Below are 19674 nucleotides of genomic sequence, written 5' to 3' on the forward strand. Positions count from 1 at the left end.
AGAAATTAAGAAAATAACCCCATTTACAATTGCATCAAAAAAAAAATACCAAGGAATGAATTTAACCAAGGAGGTGAAAGACCTGTACTCTGAAAACTGTAAGTCATTGATGAAAGAAATTGAAGAGGATACAAATAAATGGAAAGGTTTTCTGTATTCATGGATTGGAAGAATTCTTCTTGTTAAAATGTCCTTACTACCCAATGCAATCTACAGATTGAATGCAATCCCTATCAAAATACCAATGGCATTTTCCACAGAAATAGAACAAACAATCCTAAAATTTGTATGGTGCCATAAAACACTCTGAATAGCCAAAACAATCTTGAAGAAGAAGAACAAATCTGGAGGCATCACACTCCCTGTCTCCAGCTATGTTACTAAGCTATAGTAATCAAAACAGCATAGTATTGGCATAAAAGTCCTAGAAGAAAGTATAAGTGATAAGCTCCTTAGTATTGGTCTTGGCGGTGAGTTTTTGGCTCTGACACCAAAAGCAAAGGTAACAAAAGCAGAAATAAACAAGTGGGACTACTAAAAAGATTCTGCACAGCAAAGGAGACCATCAAAAAAAAAAAAAAAGGCAGCCTACAAAATGGGAGAAAATATTTGCAAATCGTATATCTGATAAAGGGTTAACATCTAAAATGTGTGATGAACTCATAAAACTCAATAGCGAAAAAACTGAACAGTTGGGTTAAAAAATGTCAGAGTGACTGAATAGATATTTAACCAAAGATAACATGCAGATGGCCAACAGGTTCATGGAAATGTGCTCAACATGACTAATCATCAAGAAAATGCAAATCAAAACCAGTGAGATACCACCTCACACATGTCAGAATGGCCATCATCAAAAGACCAGAGATGGTAAGTGTTGGTGAGGACGTGGAGAAAAGGGAGCCCTCGTGCACTGTTAGGAATGTAAATTGGTGCAGCCCCTGTGAAAAACAGTATGGAGTTTCCTCAAAAAAATTAAAAATAGAACTGCCATATGATCCAGCAACCCCACTTCTGGGTATTCCAGAAAGGAAAACAGGATATGGAAGCTCTCTCTGCACACCCGTGCCCATTGCAGCATTACTCACAGCAGCCCAAATACGGAACCAGTGGAAGTGTCCACCAAGGCATGAGTGGATGAAGAAGATGTGGTAGATACATGTACATATTGGAATAGTATTGAGTCATAGGGAGGAAATTCTGCCATTTGTGACCACACGGATGAACCTAGAGGTCAGAGGGAGGCAGATACTGCATGGTAGAACTTACATGTGGAATGTGAAAGAAAAACACGCCAAGCTCATAGGAACAGAGAGTAGAAAGATGGCTCCAGGCTCAGGGGTGGAGAACTAGGGTGGGTCTGGTGAAAGGGGACTGGCTCTCGGCTCCGAGAAGAGCAGGGTCTCAGGAGCTAATGTAACACGTGGCGACTGGAGCTGGCAGCGTTACATCACACCACTGAGATTTGCAAAGAGAGTAGATTTTAAATGTTCTCACCTTCCCCTCTCTGAAAGATAAATATATGAGGTGATGGATGGGTTAATTAACTCAATGGGGAGGACCCTTCCACAATGTATATCGAGTCACCATGATGCACACTTTCAATATCTTACGACTTTATTTTTCAGCTATATCTAAAATTTAAAAAAAAATGTATCAGAGCAGAAGCGGGGACTTTTGCTTTAATGTCAAAAAGTAGCCTCCCCAGGCCCAGCCAGGTGGTCTTGTTTTTCTCCTTGTGGTGACCCCCTTCTTTTTATTTTCATAGCCAATTTTATTGTTAGTGAGACCACCCAATGACAGCTGTGCCTTTTTTTATTTAGGGCTACAAAAAAAGCTTCTTCTGGGTTTTTTTTTTTTTTGAGAGATGTTATAAAATAGAAAGTTTGCACAAATTCCCATTATATAGTGTAAGGTATAAAGACTGAAAAAAGTCTCATGCTTTTCTTTATTTTACACTGTCAGAAATTAAATTATCTCATGGGGATTAAACAACCTTCACACTGTATAAATGTTCTCTTCCAGCAACAGTTTAGTAAGTCTGCATGTTCTAGCTAAAACAAGCACTGTGTGGCAAAGAGCCAAGGGTCACCTTGTCCCCTTGAGACAGAGCCATGCTGGCTCCACCTGGGACAGTACCTCTGGGAGACCAGAGCACTGAAGATGACCCATTGATGAGAACTGAACTCTAAGAAAGTGATGAAACTAAAATGACTTCATTACAGGCAAGGCTTAGATACTGGTATCATGGCTGACCAGTGCAGTGGGAGGTTTGTCAGAATTCTCTATGGATGCAACGGTTCTCTGATTTTCTCTGCAGATGAGTAAGTCGGGTTGGTAACAACATATCAGAAGTGGGTCCCTGTTGTGTTTAAGTAGGTCAGAAGTGCTTGTCCAGATGGAGCAGACCTGCTCATTTAACTTGTTCCTTCTCCTCCCTCCTTCCCTTCATGCTCTTGCCCGTCTTCACTCACTCATCAGACAGTCTGAGCTACATCTTCTGTGCTTGGGACCCAACAACAACTGTCTCAGGGAAAGTAATCTGAAGATACAGCATGGCGCATAGGGTCATGGTGGCCCTGTGCGTGACGAGGCTTCTGTAGAGATGCCGGGCAGAGGGGGCACAGGACTTGGGCTCATAGAGTTGGGTGAGGTTCTGTGGAAGAAGCATCTTGATGGACACGTAAGGGTCGGGGGTGACCCTGGTGGGTAGGAGAGGAAAGCCAGTCCCTGAGAGAGTGGGAGACAGGAGGCCCAGGGGCCTGATTGTTTTCCATTTGCTCTTCAGCTGATAACCTACAGCACTCAAATCTAGGAGATGCTCTTCAGGGGCTTTACCATCATCCAGGTGGGTTTCCACGGTATTCAGTTCACAGAGGCTTCAATTTTAAGAAACAGACAGTGAACCAAAAAGTGTGCTTTTTCAAGAATAAGAGGGTGGTCAAAATAATTAGTATACACTTACTTAAAAATACCATCTCATTCATATTGCCAACTTGTTTTATGAGATGATTCTTTCTTTTTTGAGCAGGAGACCAAGGCTGAAATAATCACTAGAGAGGATAAGAAGAGGTTATTTGCCAAGGAGGAGCAAAAAGAAGAGAAAAAATGGGATGTCCTGTTATTTTCTATTGAGGAGGAGATGCAAGAGAATTTGAGCTCTGGAATAAAGAACCTAGAAGACTTTCTGAAATCATGTACAAGTAGCTCGGTGAAATTTCGGGTAGAAATGGTAGGCTTAAAGGCCTGCTTGAAAGCGTGGAAAGAGCATTGCCGAGGGAAAGGTGTGTGAGTGGATGCTCATTTGTTTGCTTTAATAAATTGGAGAAGAAATAAAAATGTAATGATGACAGCTGTCCCTTATTAAGTGGAAATTTGTGGGAGAAGCCTTAGATGCATTATGTCATTTTCTCCTTGCAGAGTTCCTCTAAGGCTGATTTTCTCTGTTTTGTCAATGAGTGCTGACCTTTCAGAGAGGGCCCCAGTAGCAGTTAAATATACAGCACATTCATAAGCGAATTCAAATCAAATTACAGGCAAAGTTAGGTCTACAGATAACTGCATACAGAACTGTGGGCATGGTTCAGGGGACCAGCCGAGATGGTGAGTTGCCCGAGGAGGGTCTGTCCTTCATCTCTGAGATCTCAGCTGCAGACTTTTTCTTTCTGAGTGGAGCGTGGATCGTGTTTGCCTGGCTTGCTGAGTCCTTCCAAAAGTGGCTGTGGTTTCCACATGCTTTGCTTTACCACTGCTACAGTAGATGGCAGAAAGGAATGGGAGAGGCAGGAAGAGGCAGGTGTTGGAGAAATCAGGCAGGGTGGAGATGTGCAAGTTGACAGGAGGTACGACAACCAGGTGCCTGATGCCTCTAGATGGACAGCTCTCTCCTGCACCTCACTGGTTGACTCTCCATTCTCTCCATGCTGGAGTCCGCTGCACACGTGGCTGCCAGGTTCTTTTTTCCTTCTCATTCTACCAACTTCAGTCTGTTGAGCAAAGTCAGCATTTCACTGTGGCCTTCATCACCGTGAGAAGCACACGACTTGGCCTGTGTAGCGCTCACTCAGACACTGCATCAGGATTTGCAGTTGGCTGCTAGTAAGGGGTTGAGGATTAGCAGTGGCTCACCTTCCTGGGCAGTGAGAATTCTGGATTAAGTGTGTTTTGTAGCCTTTATAGCATCTGTAAGTGTCTGGTAGTATTTGTTAAATAGATAAAATGTAGGGTGATGGAAAGAAAGGTGGAATCAAAACAGCTCTGACAGGTAGCGCAGGAGAAGGTCAGCAGTGAGGAGGAGCAGGAGGGATGTGTGGGACTGTGAGGAAGTGGTGGGGTCACAAATTGGGGGCTGGAAGTTGTAGACTGAGGGAATGAAAAGGCTGCAATGATCATGCCACATACTTACCCATTAGGCCACCATTAGGATTCAAAAAATGTTGCCAAGGTTTTAACCAGATATTTAAAGTCAGCTGAATATTTTTCTTTGAACACAGTAGAGAAGGAATGAAAATAATAGGTGGAGAAAAGATTTGTTCCCCAGAATGTATACAAACTCGGGCTTTGACGATCTTGTTTCTACCATGAACTACAAGATGTTTCTTTTCCTCCAGCACTCAGGCAGCTATATTGCAATTATCCGTGGAGATGATGAAGTGTGTGTAGTTGCTCTTACAACATTTAATTTTATTCAGTTGTCTGTACTCCCAAACCTCCATTAATGCTTAGACAGTGAATTAATTGGGTCAGATTGGTAGCCTGATGACTAACCTTGGATAATCAAATATTTATTGCTTTTGATGGGCTTTAAAACAGTTTTGCTGTTTGTTCTTTGACCAGGTGAAACCGCAAAAGATATAAGTATAGCTGTTCAAATGATGAAAAGGATCCACTCTGTGATGGAAAAGTACCCAGAACTTTTGCAAGAGGCAGACCAACAACTCATAGCCAGATGCCTTAGGTATTTAGGATTTGAGGAGTTGGCAAGTTCTGTGCATCCATCCCAGGTAATGCTTTCAGAATAGCTCCACTTTAGTTATTAGGTATACATAAAGTGTCTTGTAGACACCATGACCTCTTTTAGATTTTTTTTTTTACTGAGAATATTTACTCTTAAATTTTTAATCATTGTTAGTAATCTAGCTGCCCCAACTTGAAGTAATCCAGAGTTAGAAAATTGTGCAGATGCTTGTCTGGACAGACAAATTAAATGCCAGATAATCTCTGCAGACCTTTAAAATCAGTCCTGTGTTTGATTCTAGCAAAACATTTAAAAGCTGTACTGTGATTGCTCAGTTGTCTTTATATCAGACTAGCTCAAATATCGTGGTGGGCATGTGAAAATCTTGATGTCTGCTAATTATTTACTCTTAGTTAAGGTGACGATTTAGGTGGGAAAATATTTCTTCAATAAACATACAAATCTAAAAGGTGGTGGGTGCTTTTCTCATAAAATTATTTAATTATTTTATTAAAAATAATATTTTAATCATTTAAATGATGTAATTTTTTGTGTTGTAAAGTTGTACATTTTAGCAAACGTGGTTTAAAAAACAATGCCAAGAATCCAAGTGACAGATGGTAGGTCTTTTCTTTTTTGTTGTTGGAGTATAGTTGATTTACAGTGTCAGTTTCAGGTGTACAGCAAAATGATTCAGTTATACATACACATACATATATACATATTTTTTTCAGATTCTTTTCCATTGTATGTTATTTCAAGAAATTGAATGTAGTTCCCTGTGTTATACAGTAGGACATTGTTGTCTGTCTATTTTATATATAGCAGGGTGTATCTGTTAAATGGTATAATTTAAAATCAGCTTCAAAATGGACTTTTAAAATATCGCAGGTCACAGGAAATGACATAAAAGAGAAGAAAAAGAATAAATACTCAGTTGGCATTGGGCCAGTTCGGTTTCAGCTGCAGCACATGGGCCAGTATTTGATACGAGAGGAGAGGAAAGACCCAGACCCCAGGGTTCAGGACTTTATTCCTGACACTTGGCAGGTAATGACTGAATGAAATGGACATTTTTGTGTTTTATCATTAAATTTGATCTGAGGAACTTCTCATTATTGTGGCTCTGCACACCATTTTGGCATCAACTTCTTCATTTTGAGTCATGCCATTGAAAATGATTCTGTCACTGGAAATGTCAAATGTAGACTTTTTTCAAATGTAGAGAAAGTGAATTTTTCATTTCATTCATTTTTCATAAACAGGCTATTTTCCTGGAGGTGCTGTGATGGATTCTTGTGTGTATATTTGAAGTTCTATGTCATCCAGCTGTATCGTTACAGAGTTGCCCCCAGGGTTTTCCAGTGTCAGTAGGATTTCCTGTATGAATACAGATGTGTGCACAGAGACATTTGGGAGTCCAAGCAGTATAGACAAGTGTTTGGATGTTTACACGTGGCACCTGTGCCAGGGTAGCTCTTCTACAAGTAATGTAAAATTAATATTGATGGGTATAAAATTTGGGGTAAAAGTGTGTGTTTCTGCATTGATTGAACCTTATAAGATTGCCTTGAACCTTATAAATTAAATGTTTCCCTACAAGAGTGGAGTTTGACAGGTGCAGTCTAATAGACTGTTTTCTGCAGATCCGGGCTATGTCTTCCTTGTGTTGATGGTGGCAGGTGCCTCAAAGTCCCTGCTTGCTGTTCAGGAGAGGGAGGACCAGAGCCTGCCTTCTTCAAGTGCAGGCTCAGTGGGGGGCTCCCCTTGCATCCCCCACGCCCTGCAGTTATGTGCCTGCTTCACTCTGGGGTGTGGACCTGGCTCAGGGAGTGAATGGGATGGGGCTTGGGGGTGTTCTTCCACCTTCTGCCCATCACACAGGCTTATGGTTCTGTGACTGGGCATCATTTCAAGGAATAAAAACATGGGCTGAATGGCTGTGAGCCTGTTTTAATGAAGGTCCCACACACCTCCAGTGTAAGGACCTGGTGTTCTCATTAGAAGGTAGAAGATAGGTAGTGAAATTATTAGTCATTGATGTTTCTTCTCCTTCACTACTTTCTCCCTGTCACAAAGATGCACTTTGGCTCCTTCTTAGATCCTCATTTTTCAGAGCCGTTGTGCACTTAGTGATGAGTAACCATAAGGAAGATCTCCACATGGACGAGGTACTTGGTTCAGACTCACTCTCGGTACTTCACACACAAGCCCGCCCCCAGGTGCTGGAAAGCATTATGGTTGTCTGCTGGGGGAGAGCCCCGTGAGTCCTTCAGATGCTCTCCGGTACAGCTCACCCTGTGGTCTCAGCTCCCAGCCACTCATCTGAGTGGATTACGTATTGGTTTTCATAATGTCCTGTTCATGGTATTGACACAACGGTGCTCTGAACCCTGCAGAGGGAGCTCCTGGATGTCGTGGACAATAATGAGTCAGCAGCCATCGTAGCCCCCACATCCTCAGGGAAGACCCACGCCTCCTACTACTGCATGGAGAAGGTGCTGCGAGAGAGCGATGAGGGGGTGGTTGTGTACGTGGCCCCCACCAAGGTAGGGCCCTGGGGATGGGGGGATTGCCCAGGGTGACCAGGGGGTGGTCATGGATGTGGCCCCCACCAGGGTACATCCACGGGGATGGGGAGTCTTCCAGGGTGATAAAGGGGTGGTCTACGTGGTCCCCACGAAGGTAGCAATCAGGTGACTTGAATTTTCTGTTCCACTCCTCTGGTCACATGGTGGATTGAGCTTACTTTGTTTTCCAATTTATTTTTTTCCAGTTTTACTGAGATATAATTGACATGGAACATACAAGTTTCAGGTGTACAATATACGGCCACTATTTGTATATATTGTGAAATGATCACCACAATCAGTTAACAAGTTTTTTCTTGTAATGAGAACTTTTAAATCTACTCTTGCCAACTTTGAAATACATAACATACAGTTGCTAACTATTGTCACCATTATGTCCCAGGGCTTTTTTATCTTATAACTGGGAGTATGTACCTTTAGACCCCCTTCCCCCACTTCCCCAACCCCCCACCTCACCAACCCCCAATTTGTTTTGTGTCTGTGAGTTTCACTTTCTTTTTTAGGCTGCGTTTTCTCCTTCCAGTTTGAGAGGCCAAAATAACACCTTAGAGCCTGGTGAGGGTGAGCTCTGGTCGTGGGACCCTGTAACTCAGCACTTGTTTATACAGAGGGAAGCACCATTCTTTGCTGGGCGGTGTTGAGTGGATAAGAATTCGTTATTGCCTCTACCACTGGCAGGCAGGATGTGTCCACTCTGCTCTTGGGCACTGGTGTCTGGCTTGTTTCTCAAGCCACGTTGTTTTGCCATGTTTCTTTTATGGCCGGTACCACCTAATATACAGCAGAAAGTCTGATCTTTGTCATTTAGGAGAAAGTTTTGTTTACAGAAGGTATAGATATCCTCATTTACGACCCTTTGTTTTTAATGTGATTACTCTTAAGAAAGGCTGATTTGGTTGGGATAACTAATTCTATAGATTAAAATGAATTCAGTCTCCATTTTAGTTTCTAGGAAAAGGTGGCCTTGAGGGACATGTGCTCAGGCTCAGAACTGGATTGAACAACATGATTAGTTGAAATTAGTACTTTATTTTTTTGTTTTTAGCTTTTTCATTTTTCATAGTTGTGAAAGCAGGGAAATTAGTAAAATATATGAAGAGAAACTGAGCTTCCTGGAAGTGGAATTGATGAAGTCAGCTTCACGCATGTTGCCAAGTTACTCTTCTAAAAGTTACATCCATTGTTGTTCCCACTGACAGATACCGTCCCTTATTTTTCCCAGCGTTCCTGTGATCATTCAAAGTTTTTCCATTAGGATCGATGAAAACTTCTGCCTCATACTTCAGCGTGTGCCTCTGGACCCCTGGTGGTTTGGGGCTCTTTACACGTGCTTTCTGGGCAGTGGGACTTCTTTATTCACCAGTTCACTTGTGGGTGTATCTGCCTGCTTTCCTTTTCGCCTAGTGGAGAGGGATTGTCTTCTTGCTGATTTGTCAGAATTTTGTGTGATAAGTGTATTACTTTTTCTCTATAAATTATAACATATGCTTTTTCATTTTGTCTTTTTGCTGTATTGTGGTCATATTAATGATAATATGTTTATGTCTTTGTACAGTCAGATCTACCAGTGTCTTTAGCATTTCCATGTGTGCTCAAATAGATGAAAACCTTCACTTTCTAGTATCTTCATGCTTATGTCTTAAAGTTTACACTTTAGTCACAGTGAAATTTATTTTTTGGTATGAAGTGTGAAATGTTTGTGGGTATGCACACTCTCCGATTCCACTGGTCAGGCTGCCTGCCTGGTCAGTGTTCTGCTTCTTGCAATGTAGATGTCTGGGGAGACATCCCCAAGGTACGAGGACCACAGGCCACCCTGGCTGCCCCCTCCCTCTGCCATCCCCCTCCAGTAGACTCACTGCTTCTCTCTGTGCTGTCTTTGTCTGATATGTGGGCTTCTTTTCCCATTTCTCCCCCTGATTAAGCTGTTTTTCCCATTTTCTTTGGGTTGAGACTCATCGGTGAGGTTCCCAGGCGAGTCGAGCAGCAGGAAGGCAGCGTGTGGGTTAGTGGATGCAGAGCAGAGGCTGTGAGGCGTGTGGACCTCTCTGTGCTCCCTGCAGTGCTTGTTTGTAGACAATCCCTGTGGTTTTCTGAGGTTTCACCCGGACTTTATTATGTGATTAATGGAAGGCTTTCCTTGTCAATCAGGCCCTTGTGAACCAAGTGGCAGCCATGGTTCAGAACTGTTTTAACAAAAATCTGCCCAGTGGAGAAGCTCTGTGTGGGGTGTTCACAAGGGACTATCGACATGACGCCCTCAACTCTCAGGTAGGATGTGTATTAATTAGTGCATCTGTTACCAAATTATATGATGGTACTTAGAAGTCTCTCTCACTAGAAATTCAGTATCTTGGCAAGCCTGTAGAAATAATTTTCTTGAATTTACAAAAGATGTCACAGCTTCAGAGAAAATTTAACATTGTTTCATTCCAGAGAGTGAGAAACAGCTCACCTTTCTCAGGGACACTTATATTTTGATTGTAGATTTCAGTTATAGTTCATTGGCATCATCTTGGCTTATAAGTAGATTTAGAATGGTCTGAAAAACCCAGTGTTACACAAATTAATAAACACCACTTTCCAAGCACAGTAGCTGTTTCTTGACCTGCCTTGTTAAGTAGGATACTTATGGTAATTTCAGAAACGCTGTGTCGTGGATAGACTGCGGGGCGTGAAATAGGCTGCAGATAGTGGTCCTCCTCATTGAACTCATAGACAAGCAGTTAAGACCAAACAAAGGGAAACTGTGACCACGGAATGCTGCGTGGGAGACTGGGCTGTGCTGCCAAGGGTAGGGAGTGTGGTATTGGTGTCAGTCCCCCCAGTCCTACCTCCACAGCCTGCACCTGGGGCTGAGCAGGGCAGGGGGTAAACACCAGCTGTCTTGGCTGAACGTGGAGTGTCCCTGGCAACCACTGTTTATGCCAGGATCTGAGCTGGGGGCCAGAGCATCACCAGGTGTGTCCTGCAGCTCATCTCCTCCCTCTGCTTGGCCCTCTCCCAGCTGCCATAGCTGCTAGTCTTCAATAAACATTTTTCAATTTAAACTGTACCTCAGGGTCAGATTTTGAGGAAATAAACCTGCGACAATGAACTCTTATTGTTATCACCTTGAATGCTCATAAGTAAGAATTCAAGCTGCATAAGCCATTTGACCTATAAAAACAGCAGTTTCACAAGGCTTAAAGTAATCTGTCACAGCTTTCCTGCAACATTCTCAGAAGCAGCAGGTGCCTTCAGGAGCTACAGCACTTTTGTGTTCTTGGAACCATGTCTTCCAGCCCTGAGAGCTCACCACATCTGTCTGCACATGGTTTATTTCAGGTACTTGTCACTGTGCCTGCCTGCTTTGAAATCCTGCTGCTGGCTCCTCATCGCCAGGTGTGGGTGAAGAGGATCAGATACGTGATATTTGATGAGGTGGGTGGGGTATGATTTCTCTAGGTTGAGTTCCTCGTTTGGCCACCTGAGGGTGTTTGTCATTGGTAGGAGTTGGCGTTGGGGGTCCCCGACTTCCCGGGTGAGTCACATTCAGCCTTTTGTGTCCGTTTTCCTGTTCGGGTTCAGGGAGGGACGTTTGGGTCTGCAGACCCCTGTCTTTGGTGACTTGGAGCAGTATTAGCCACCAGGGCATAGATCTTTCTGGACAGAGATTTCCAAATCCAATCTTGGACCCCTGCAGCAAAGATCTGGGGCTCTGACAGTGATGTCAGTTATGTGAGTTATTTCATCAGTCCTGGTCCTGACAGAAAACAAATGACACTCAAAATAGAATGACTTGAGAACAGCATTTTCCCCAGGTGTGCAGGGGACGCTGTCATCCAGAGAGAGCAGCTCTGCCCGGGACTTAGAAGGACAAGCAGAGGGGCGACCATGGAGTCCTGCAAGGAGACTGGGGCTGTGCTGGTCACTTGGTGAGGGTGGCGGTCTGAGCCCGGGTCCTGCCAGGCTCATAGTAGCCTGTTAGGAGGACAGCGTGGCCCAAAGACCCATCCTCTCTTCTGGTCTCCTGCCAAAGTCGCCTTTGGCCAAATCTGATGGAACCAGAGGACAGAGGAGCCCTTTGAAGGAGCTCTGTGCATCAGTTTCCCTGGGCAGAAAGGGCAGGATGGAAAATAATGGATGTACAATAGGGCAAATGAAGGGTATTTAGAAAACTTCTACAGCAGCGTTAAGAATATTTATTCAGAGACTTAAAACATTGTAAAGTGATCCTTTTGCTTCAAGGAATTTTCAGTTTCAAGTGGAGAACGGTGATAAGCCTGTGTCTAACTTAGCTTTTCTCGTGCTGTAAACTCAGAGTGACCAAGCACGGTGATGCTTTTCTTTTGTTTGAGTCTGATTTATTGTGTTTATTTTTGCTCAGTCTGTGTAAACTGCATCTTGAAGCCTTGAATGTTCATATTCAAAAAAAAAAGAACCCCAACAACTTTGTCTTTGCGATCTAATTCCTTGAGTTTCTTATCTCAACTCTGAAATGATGTGACACTGGGTACCTGCTTCCCCAGTTTTAGGTCAGGGCAGAGCTGATGGGCTTTGAAGGCTCATGTCTGTTCTGGCAGTTGGGGAAAAGTGTCACCTGTGTGAAGCATAAGGTCACTGCTCAGTGGAGGGGCATGTTTTCTGATTCAGGCAAAGCCAGATGGGCAGCAGGATGCCTTTTTAAATGATCTGGCTCTGATGAGAAGTCCTTATCAGTTGACTGCAGGCGTCATAACTTGATCTGTGTAAAGAAGATCATGTGAGAATTTTCCCTAAACCTGGTTCATTTTGCTTTATTTGGTCTGAGGATATTGATTCATCAGCTGGCATTAAAGGAGTGTGTCTGCAGTGCCGGGCACGGTGGGTGCTGGGGGGCCCAGGATTGAGTCAGAGTCTCGGGGGAGGGAGTTGGGCCATTAAGTGTACATGGGACTGTGCAGCCCTCGTAGGTGCATCCTGGGGAGAAGGGGTAGCTGGTCTTGACAGTGACAATGGCAGAGCAGCATGAGGATCGCTCTGCAGGGGTCAGAGACGTCTTCTAGGGCAGTGATGTTGAGCCCAGCTCTACAAGTGGAGAAGAAAAGGGGGAAAGAACATTTTAATCCAAGGGAGCAATAGATATGGGCATTCTGGGTAGAAAGTTGTGCTCCAGGAGCACAGCCTAGTCCGGTGTGTCTGGAGAGTGGTGAGGCAGGTGGGACCGGGAGCTGCCCCGACAGCATTGCCTGGTTCAGGGGTCTATATTTTGTCCCACGTGCAGTGGGAGGATGGTGGAGACATTTGACTGGAAACATGGCCTGATCTAGTCCATCCTTGAGACTCATCTGGTGAGGTGAATGACGCAGGGGTGGCAGGGAGTGGGGAGGGTACTGAGGTAGTGCAGCTGTGGTATGATGCCGGCGTGGTGGGCAGCAGACTTGGAGTAAATGCAGAGATTTGAAAGACACTTTTGAAAGAAAGACCAGAAGGAATTATTGATGGAGGTTAAAGAAAATTTGTGTCAATATTTCCTATTGCCAGAATTTGCCAATATTTATGTAAAGTTGGACTGATGGATTAGAGGTAATAGGAAACTATGTGTGACCTTCCAGGCTTCTGTGTCTCATTGTCATCTGATATTTTTAAATTAACTTAAACTTTAAACTAAAACAAACCAACAAAAACAGTTCACCCATTTCTCCCACCCCACCTCCACCTTTTGCAACTACTTACCTGTTCTCTGTATCTTTGAGCTTGTTTCTGTTTAGGTTCACACATAGGTGAGATCATTATTTGTGTTTCTCTGATTTATCTCATGTAGCGTAATACCCTCAAGATCCATTCATATTGTCACAAATGGAAAGGTTTCATTCTTTTCTGTGGCTTTTTTTGAGGAATAATATTACATTCCGTATATACACACCCCTCACCCATCAGTGGACACTCAGGTTGCTTCATTTATGGCTGTTGTACATAATGTGGCAGGAAGCGTGGGGGTGCAGGTATCTTTTCATGTTCTGTGGATAAACACCCAGGAGTGGGACTTAGGGATTATATGGTAGTTCTCATTTTAATTGTTTGAGGGCCCTCCATACTGTTTTCCACTGTGGCTGCACTGATTTGCATTCCCACCAACAGGGATTGTGGGTTCCCTTCTCTCCACATCCTCACCACCATTTGTTATTTGTGGTCTTCTTTATGATGGCTGTTCTGACAGGTGTGAGTGGTACCTCACTGTGGTCCTGATGTGCATTTCTCAACAGTGAGTGATAGTGAGCATCTTTCCATGTGCCTGTTGGCCGTCTGTATGTCTTCTTTGGAAAAAAAGTCTATTCAGACCTTCTGTCCATTTTTAATGGAGATCTTTGTCTTTCACAGGTCCACTGTCTTGGTGGAGAAATCGGAGCAGAAGTCTGGGAGCATCTTCTGGTCATGGTCCGCTGTCCCTTCCTGGCTCTATCAGCCACCATAAGCAACCCCCAGCATCTCACTGAGTAGGCATTGGCTTCCAGTCTGGAGAGAAGGCTGATCTAGTTTGAATGTTTGTAAGTCACGCTCTCTGTATGGGTCCTGGAGAGTTTCATAACTTCCTGGTGGATTTATTAGCTTATCTCTGGGTTCAGGGATCAGAGTCTCTGGGCCACCTTGCTGGTGCTGAACAGGGACACACTCTTGAAGGGAAACCAAGGACGCCCCCAGTCAGGTCTGCAACTGAGCAGGAATTACCCCCATTTTTCACAAAAGGTTGGCCAGAACTGGTTGATTTGTGTCTGTTTCTTTCTCCTTTACCTTTAAAGTGGTGTAAAGGGCCACACTCTGCTGTGGCCCTCGAGGCTTCTTACACTGTCCCACGTTGGAGATGTTCGGAAAGGCAGTGGAGCCTAATTAGCTGGAAGACCCACATCATTTTTTCATTGGGCTGGATTTTTGCCCACTAGCAGTCACAGTTACAGGAAAGACTCCTCTTCATCAGGTACTGTTCTAACTGCTTTGTGTACATTAATTTATTTTAAATGGCCAACAGCACTTACGATTGACAGTTTTCATTACTGCTCTTAGATAGGGTTTCTAATGCTACTGTTATTTACATTTTAAAATGTGGAAAATGAGGCACAGAGAGATTACGTGATTCATGCAAGAGCCCCAGCCGTGTGAGGAGGCCGAGATTTGATTTGAGGCAGCCTAGCTGCCTGGGCCTGTTCCCTTCAGTACAGACTTTAAGACACATGATTTTCTTTGTTTAAAATATTTGATGTCACAGAAAATAGTTCCATGTTCTGCTGAAATAATGCAATCTTAATTTTTGAGGTGGCTGCAATCAGTAAAATGGTACTGGAAACAAGCAGACAGTATGATGGCAAAGAACGCTGCCTCTCGGAGAAGCGCTGGTACCCGCACCGGTGTGCACAGAGACTACGCACTACCGAAGCAGTCTTACAAAGTGAGACTTGGTAGGTTTGGCACATTCGTAGGAGTTTTACCTTTTCCTTTGACGTTCTCCCAGCCCTTGTACGTCCACCCACTGGAACCCTTGCTCTCCTTCCCAGTGCTCTACGGGGAGAGGTACAATGATTTGGAGAAGCACGTATGTTCGATGAGAGATGGTGGGATTCAGTTCGACCATTTTCACCCATGTGCTGCACTGACCATGGACCACGTGAGTGAGGCTCCCGCCAAGCTTGTTCTGAAAGGTGTAAATTATTTGTGTCCTGTTGCAAAGCTGCCTGGTTGACACTTAGCAGAATTACATAATAGACACGGTATGAGTTATGTCACCTTAGTTTTAAGAGTAACAGGAACAACTTCATAGCTGCACTGGTGCTTCTTGGGTGTCTGGATCCCCAGAGCTTCAGAATGACTGAACATTTTAACCTGAAGTTTTCTGGATTGATTTTCTTGATTCTTGGATGTTATCTTTGCCCATTTTCCTTCTTCTCAGCCCCTGTGTCCATCTGTCTGCTTCCCTGAGACTCTTCTCAGTGTAGCCGTGACCACATGTGGACAGTACTGAGGACACGTGAGAATCTGACTGCTGTGGATTAGGTCACAGAACAGTCATGGCAGGCTTGTCGGGAGTGAGTCAGTAAAGTGGAGGTTTGATGGGGACCTCCTTGGGGGCACTGGGGTTAGAGTGGGGGAAGGTTTCTTAATTTTTCTTGCATATTTTTTCCCCTTTTTCATTCTTTTCTCAGGAATAGCCCATTCAAGCTCTGGTTGCCTCTCAGTGATAATTAGGCAACAGTTGGCCTTCCTTCCAAGACCTGGCAACTTAAATATATTCTAAATTCTGTTGTCAGATTAAGCCTTCTAATCTGACAGTTTTTAAGGTATATGCAAGTTTCTCTATTTAAAGTGTTTGCTGTCACAGGGAGTTCCAGGTTCTGCCTAAATAATGCATATGAATCAGAAAGCTAATTTAGAGAAACAGGATGGTCCTGACCCTGCCATGCCTGTGATGACTTTCCTTTGGGAACAGCCAAAGGCATGTTTGGCTCCTCAGCTTGGCTCCCCAGGTCCTCTCTGACCTGCCCCTGTTCCTTCCTGTTCCTCCCCGTGGTGGATCTCACCTGGAGGCCCTCATGACTTTTACATAAACTGGAGTATTTCACCACAGATGCAAAGTGCCAGTTGTCCAGACCCTGTTCATCTTTTATGACTTGTCTCATGGGAAGCCTTATCAGACTCCTGTATGACTTCCTCAGCCGATGTCACCTCCTCTCCACAGCACCTGGTTTGTATTTCTCTCATGATGCAGCCATGGCCAGCTTGCTGCAAGTTCTGTGCATGCTTGTCCTCTTACAAGAATAATAATGCCTTGAAGACAGGTTTTGTTTCCTCATAGTTTGAGACTAACTGCTATGCATATAAAATAAAAATGTATGTCAGATAAATTACAAACAACCCAAATGGAGCACTTACGTTGTGTTCCAAGAGTTTTACATATCTGGTCTCTCTTAACTGGCACAATAATTTGGGATGGATGCCTTGTTAACACTCTCATTTGGCAGGTGAGGAGGTGGGGCAGAGGGAAGCCCACTGACTCCCTGTCCTGTGATGGAGGATGTGGCAGGGCTGGGTAGTGGCCTCCGAGGGGCTGAGTTAGAGCCCACCCTCTCATCCCTGAGTTCGGAACGCCTGGAGGAGGGACTGGATGAGAATCGCTGTAGAGCATCTGGGCTGAGACACACGAGCTTCTAGAAGCAACTGAACAAATTCTAGTGATGATAATTTTCCAACAGAATTTTATCATTGGAAGCTTCTTTTTTCTGTGGCAATGGCTCAATCTCAGCTCTAAATAAAACTAAACTATGGATGAGATTCCTGTGACCTAAGTCACACCCCCAAACTAGAGTATCAATGATAACGCAAACATAAATAATGAAAGACTCCTTCCTCTGTCCCTCTCCCCTTTTCTCATTCTCTTTTCTTTCCCCATCGTCACCTGGCATTTTTAAGCAGTGTATTATCTTCCCAGTTACTTATTCTGTGTGGATGGCTCAGTGAAGGTTGTCTTTCAGTCACAGTGAGCACAGATGTTGGGAGTACTTGGCAAGGCTGGTGTTTTGGTCCATGAGCCTCCGCTCTGCAAATGGGAGCTATGACTGGAGTCATAGGTGTCATGGGAGCAGTACAGGTGCCCCCTCATGCTCTGACCCCATGCAACCTCTGCAGAGGTCACCTTGCTGTTCGAATCTCCTTAAGACTCTGGACTTTTCCAATAGGCATACAGGATGAACACAAAGGCTTGGCTGTTTTTACATCTGGCTTTTGACAGTTGTGTGTGCAGTGTGTTTCCGTAGGAAGCAGCAGTGGTAAGAAGCAAGGAGGCCTTCCTGGATGAGGAGACGCTTCCTGAGCTTGCACAGTGGCCTGCAGAGTGACAGGGAAGAGCTGGGTGGTCAGAAAAAGCCTGAGGAATGTTGACAGTAGGGAGAGAAGAGCCGTCTGCCTGGGTGTCTACTCTCTGGCCCCTTCCCAGAGAAGTTTTCAGGAAGAGGGGAGGAGGAGTGAGCTGGCCTTAACCCGGCCGAGGGGAGGGGTATCTTCCTCCACAGAGGCTCTCTGATGAAGGGCTGAGTCTGGCCTTTGCCCCCATTATCCCACTGCACAGCGCTGCCAGGGGTGAGGGTTGTCAGTCCCAGCAGGTGTTGGGGAGCTGCCACCGGCCTGTTCCTGCTGCACCCGGATCAGTGCCCTCATCACTATGGAGCTAGGGGCACCGTGATCGTGGGACAGTGCTGTTGTGCTCATAAGGGAAGGCTGGTGCCAGTCTGTGGGCTTTTATTTCTCTTCCTTTTTCACCTAGTCTGTTTCAGTTTTTCCAGCTCATCAGTTATCTTATAGTGAAGAACAATGGAGCTGAATTCCCAGCTTTTAGCCTTAGAATTGTTAAATTGATTTAAAAAATTAAGACCTGTCAGTTTATCATTAGTCCATCACGCTGACAGTTTAGGCATCGCCCGTGTCCCTGGTAATTTACCAGACCTGCTCCATGCGTTGTCTGTCTTAATTCCTACAGCAGATGTACAGCTCAGCTAAAGTGCCCTTCATTGTGGAAACAAGGGCACTGAGGCTTTTGTAAGAGGCCAAGGGCCTTAGGAAATCATAAGCATTCTAGTGACCAAAAAGAAGATTGACATCTTAAAAATTATGATAGTTCCCAGACTTATTTTATTCAGACAAAATAAGTTACCACTTTCAAGCAGTATTAATAAGAGAGCAAAATGCTGCTATTCTAAAATAATATATTCACGTGCTATTTGGCAAAACGTTTTTTTTTTCTCTGTCCAGCTGGTTTGATGCTCAGACTATGATGCTAAACCATGATTCCAGGCTGGCACCTGCCCCCTATAGGTTCTTACAAGCCTCATTCAAAGACTGATTGATTATTTTAATTAAAATATGTTTGACATGAAATGGTGTGTGGGTTTAAGGGGTTCAGCATGTTGACTGTGTACATTTATTTTGCAGTATGACTGCCACTGTGGCTTAGTGAGCACCTATGACGTCGTCATTCCGATTTTGTGGGGGAAGATTAAGTTCCACCTCTTCACATGTTTGGTGTCTGTAATACAAGCCTTGTTGTCTGTGTCTGTCATCACTGCATTCGCTCTTTGGATCTCACTTATCTCCTAGTTTTTAAAGTTTAAAAAAACATACACTGATATATATGTATCTTGTTTGCTTTTACCACAGTCAGTAATCTATATTGTAGGTTTTTATTTTAACCCTATATTGTGGAGGAGGAACTAGCATTTAGAGGTAGAATTAGAACTCAATCCTCTCATTCAAGCTGAAACACCCTTTCCATCCTACCGAGTTTTTTCAACTGTATTGTGATTGGAGTGACTTGTTTAGCCCAGAATTTACAAACCTGAGTTTCATAACTGAATAGCTGTTTACTAAGAAATGTGCTCTATTGCCAGATAATTTGTGAGAAATCTGTGTACTGTAGCCCCTTCTTTGAGATTTAACATTTCTGATGTAAAACCTTGAGGAAACCTGTTTAATAGAACACCCTGTCTTTTCTTTTGAAGAATTCCTGCCCACATCTTGGGGATTGTGGTTTCATAGGCAGATGATTCACAATAAGAGTGGTTGAAACCGGTAGAATCTACTGCAACACAAGCTTTTTGAGGACAAGAATATTTACTTTATATTTTAAAATACTTGTGGGAAAATGAACGATGTGGATATCCAGAAGGCTTAAAGCAGAACCAATTCAGTGACCTGGGGAGAGGTTTCCTGGAGTGTCTTGAAGGTCATGTGAGAGCCTGAGCCTTGAACTTGACCTCAAGTGATCTTAGGACTTAAGGAAGTTTACTAAGCATGTTACTTGAGGGCTGTTTTCAGTGTCTTCAGGTCCATGAGAGTGTGAGGCAAAGGATAGAACATAAGGTAAAATAAAAGGAATGTTAAACTTTTCCATTTTATTTTAAACGTAGATTGAAAAGTATGGATTCCCTTCTGATCTTAGCCTGTCACCTCGAGAAATGATCCAGCTTTATGACACCATGTCTCAGTTCTGGGAAGGCTGGCCCAGGGCTCAGGTAAATAGTCTCAACTCAATTATTCTGAACCTGTCATAGTGGGTGGTAACTTTGCTGTTCAGAGAGACAAGCTCTCACTCTTTCTGATCCCTTGCCTCTGAGCTTTTAAAAT

The 19674-nt window shown here is 43.9% G+C and overlaps 1 protein-coding gene across 1 annotated transcript in view; it reads left to right on the forward strand.

Moving 5' to 3' along the window:
• The window catches only part of LOC116147464 (probable ATP-dependent RNA helicase DDX60), a 52254-nt gene that overhangs the window by 12035 nt on the left and 20545 nt on the right, over positions 1 to 19674 (forward strand). Inside the window, 11 exon segments of the mRNA XM_064484202.1 lie at positions 3032 to 3284; positions 4277 to 4279; positions 4837 to 5003; positions 5849 to 6007; positions 7357 to 7506; positions 9700 to 9819; positions 10876 to 10971; positions 13891 to 14006; positions 14821 to 14963; positions 15060 to 15169; positions 19458 to 19562. Coding sequence (XP_064340272.1) covers positions 3032 to 3284; positions 4277 to 4279; positions 4837 to 5003; positions 5849 to 6007; positions 7357 to 7506; positions 9700 to 9819; positions 10876 to 10971; positions 13891 to 14006; positions 14821 to 14963; positions 15060 to 15169; positions 19458 to 19562 — 1422 coding nt within the window.

This window comes from Camelus dromedarius, unplaced genomic scaffold (genome assembly GCF_036321535.1).
Source record: "Camelus dromedarius isolate mCamDro1 unplaced genomic scaffold, mCamDro1.pat HAP1_SCAFFOLD_45, whole genome shotgun sequence".
Taxonomy (NCBI): domain Eukaryota; kingdom Metazoa; phylum Chordata; class Mammalia; order Artiodactyla; family Camelidae; genus Camelus; species Camelus dromedarius.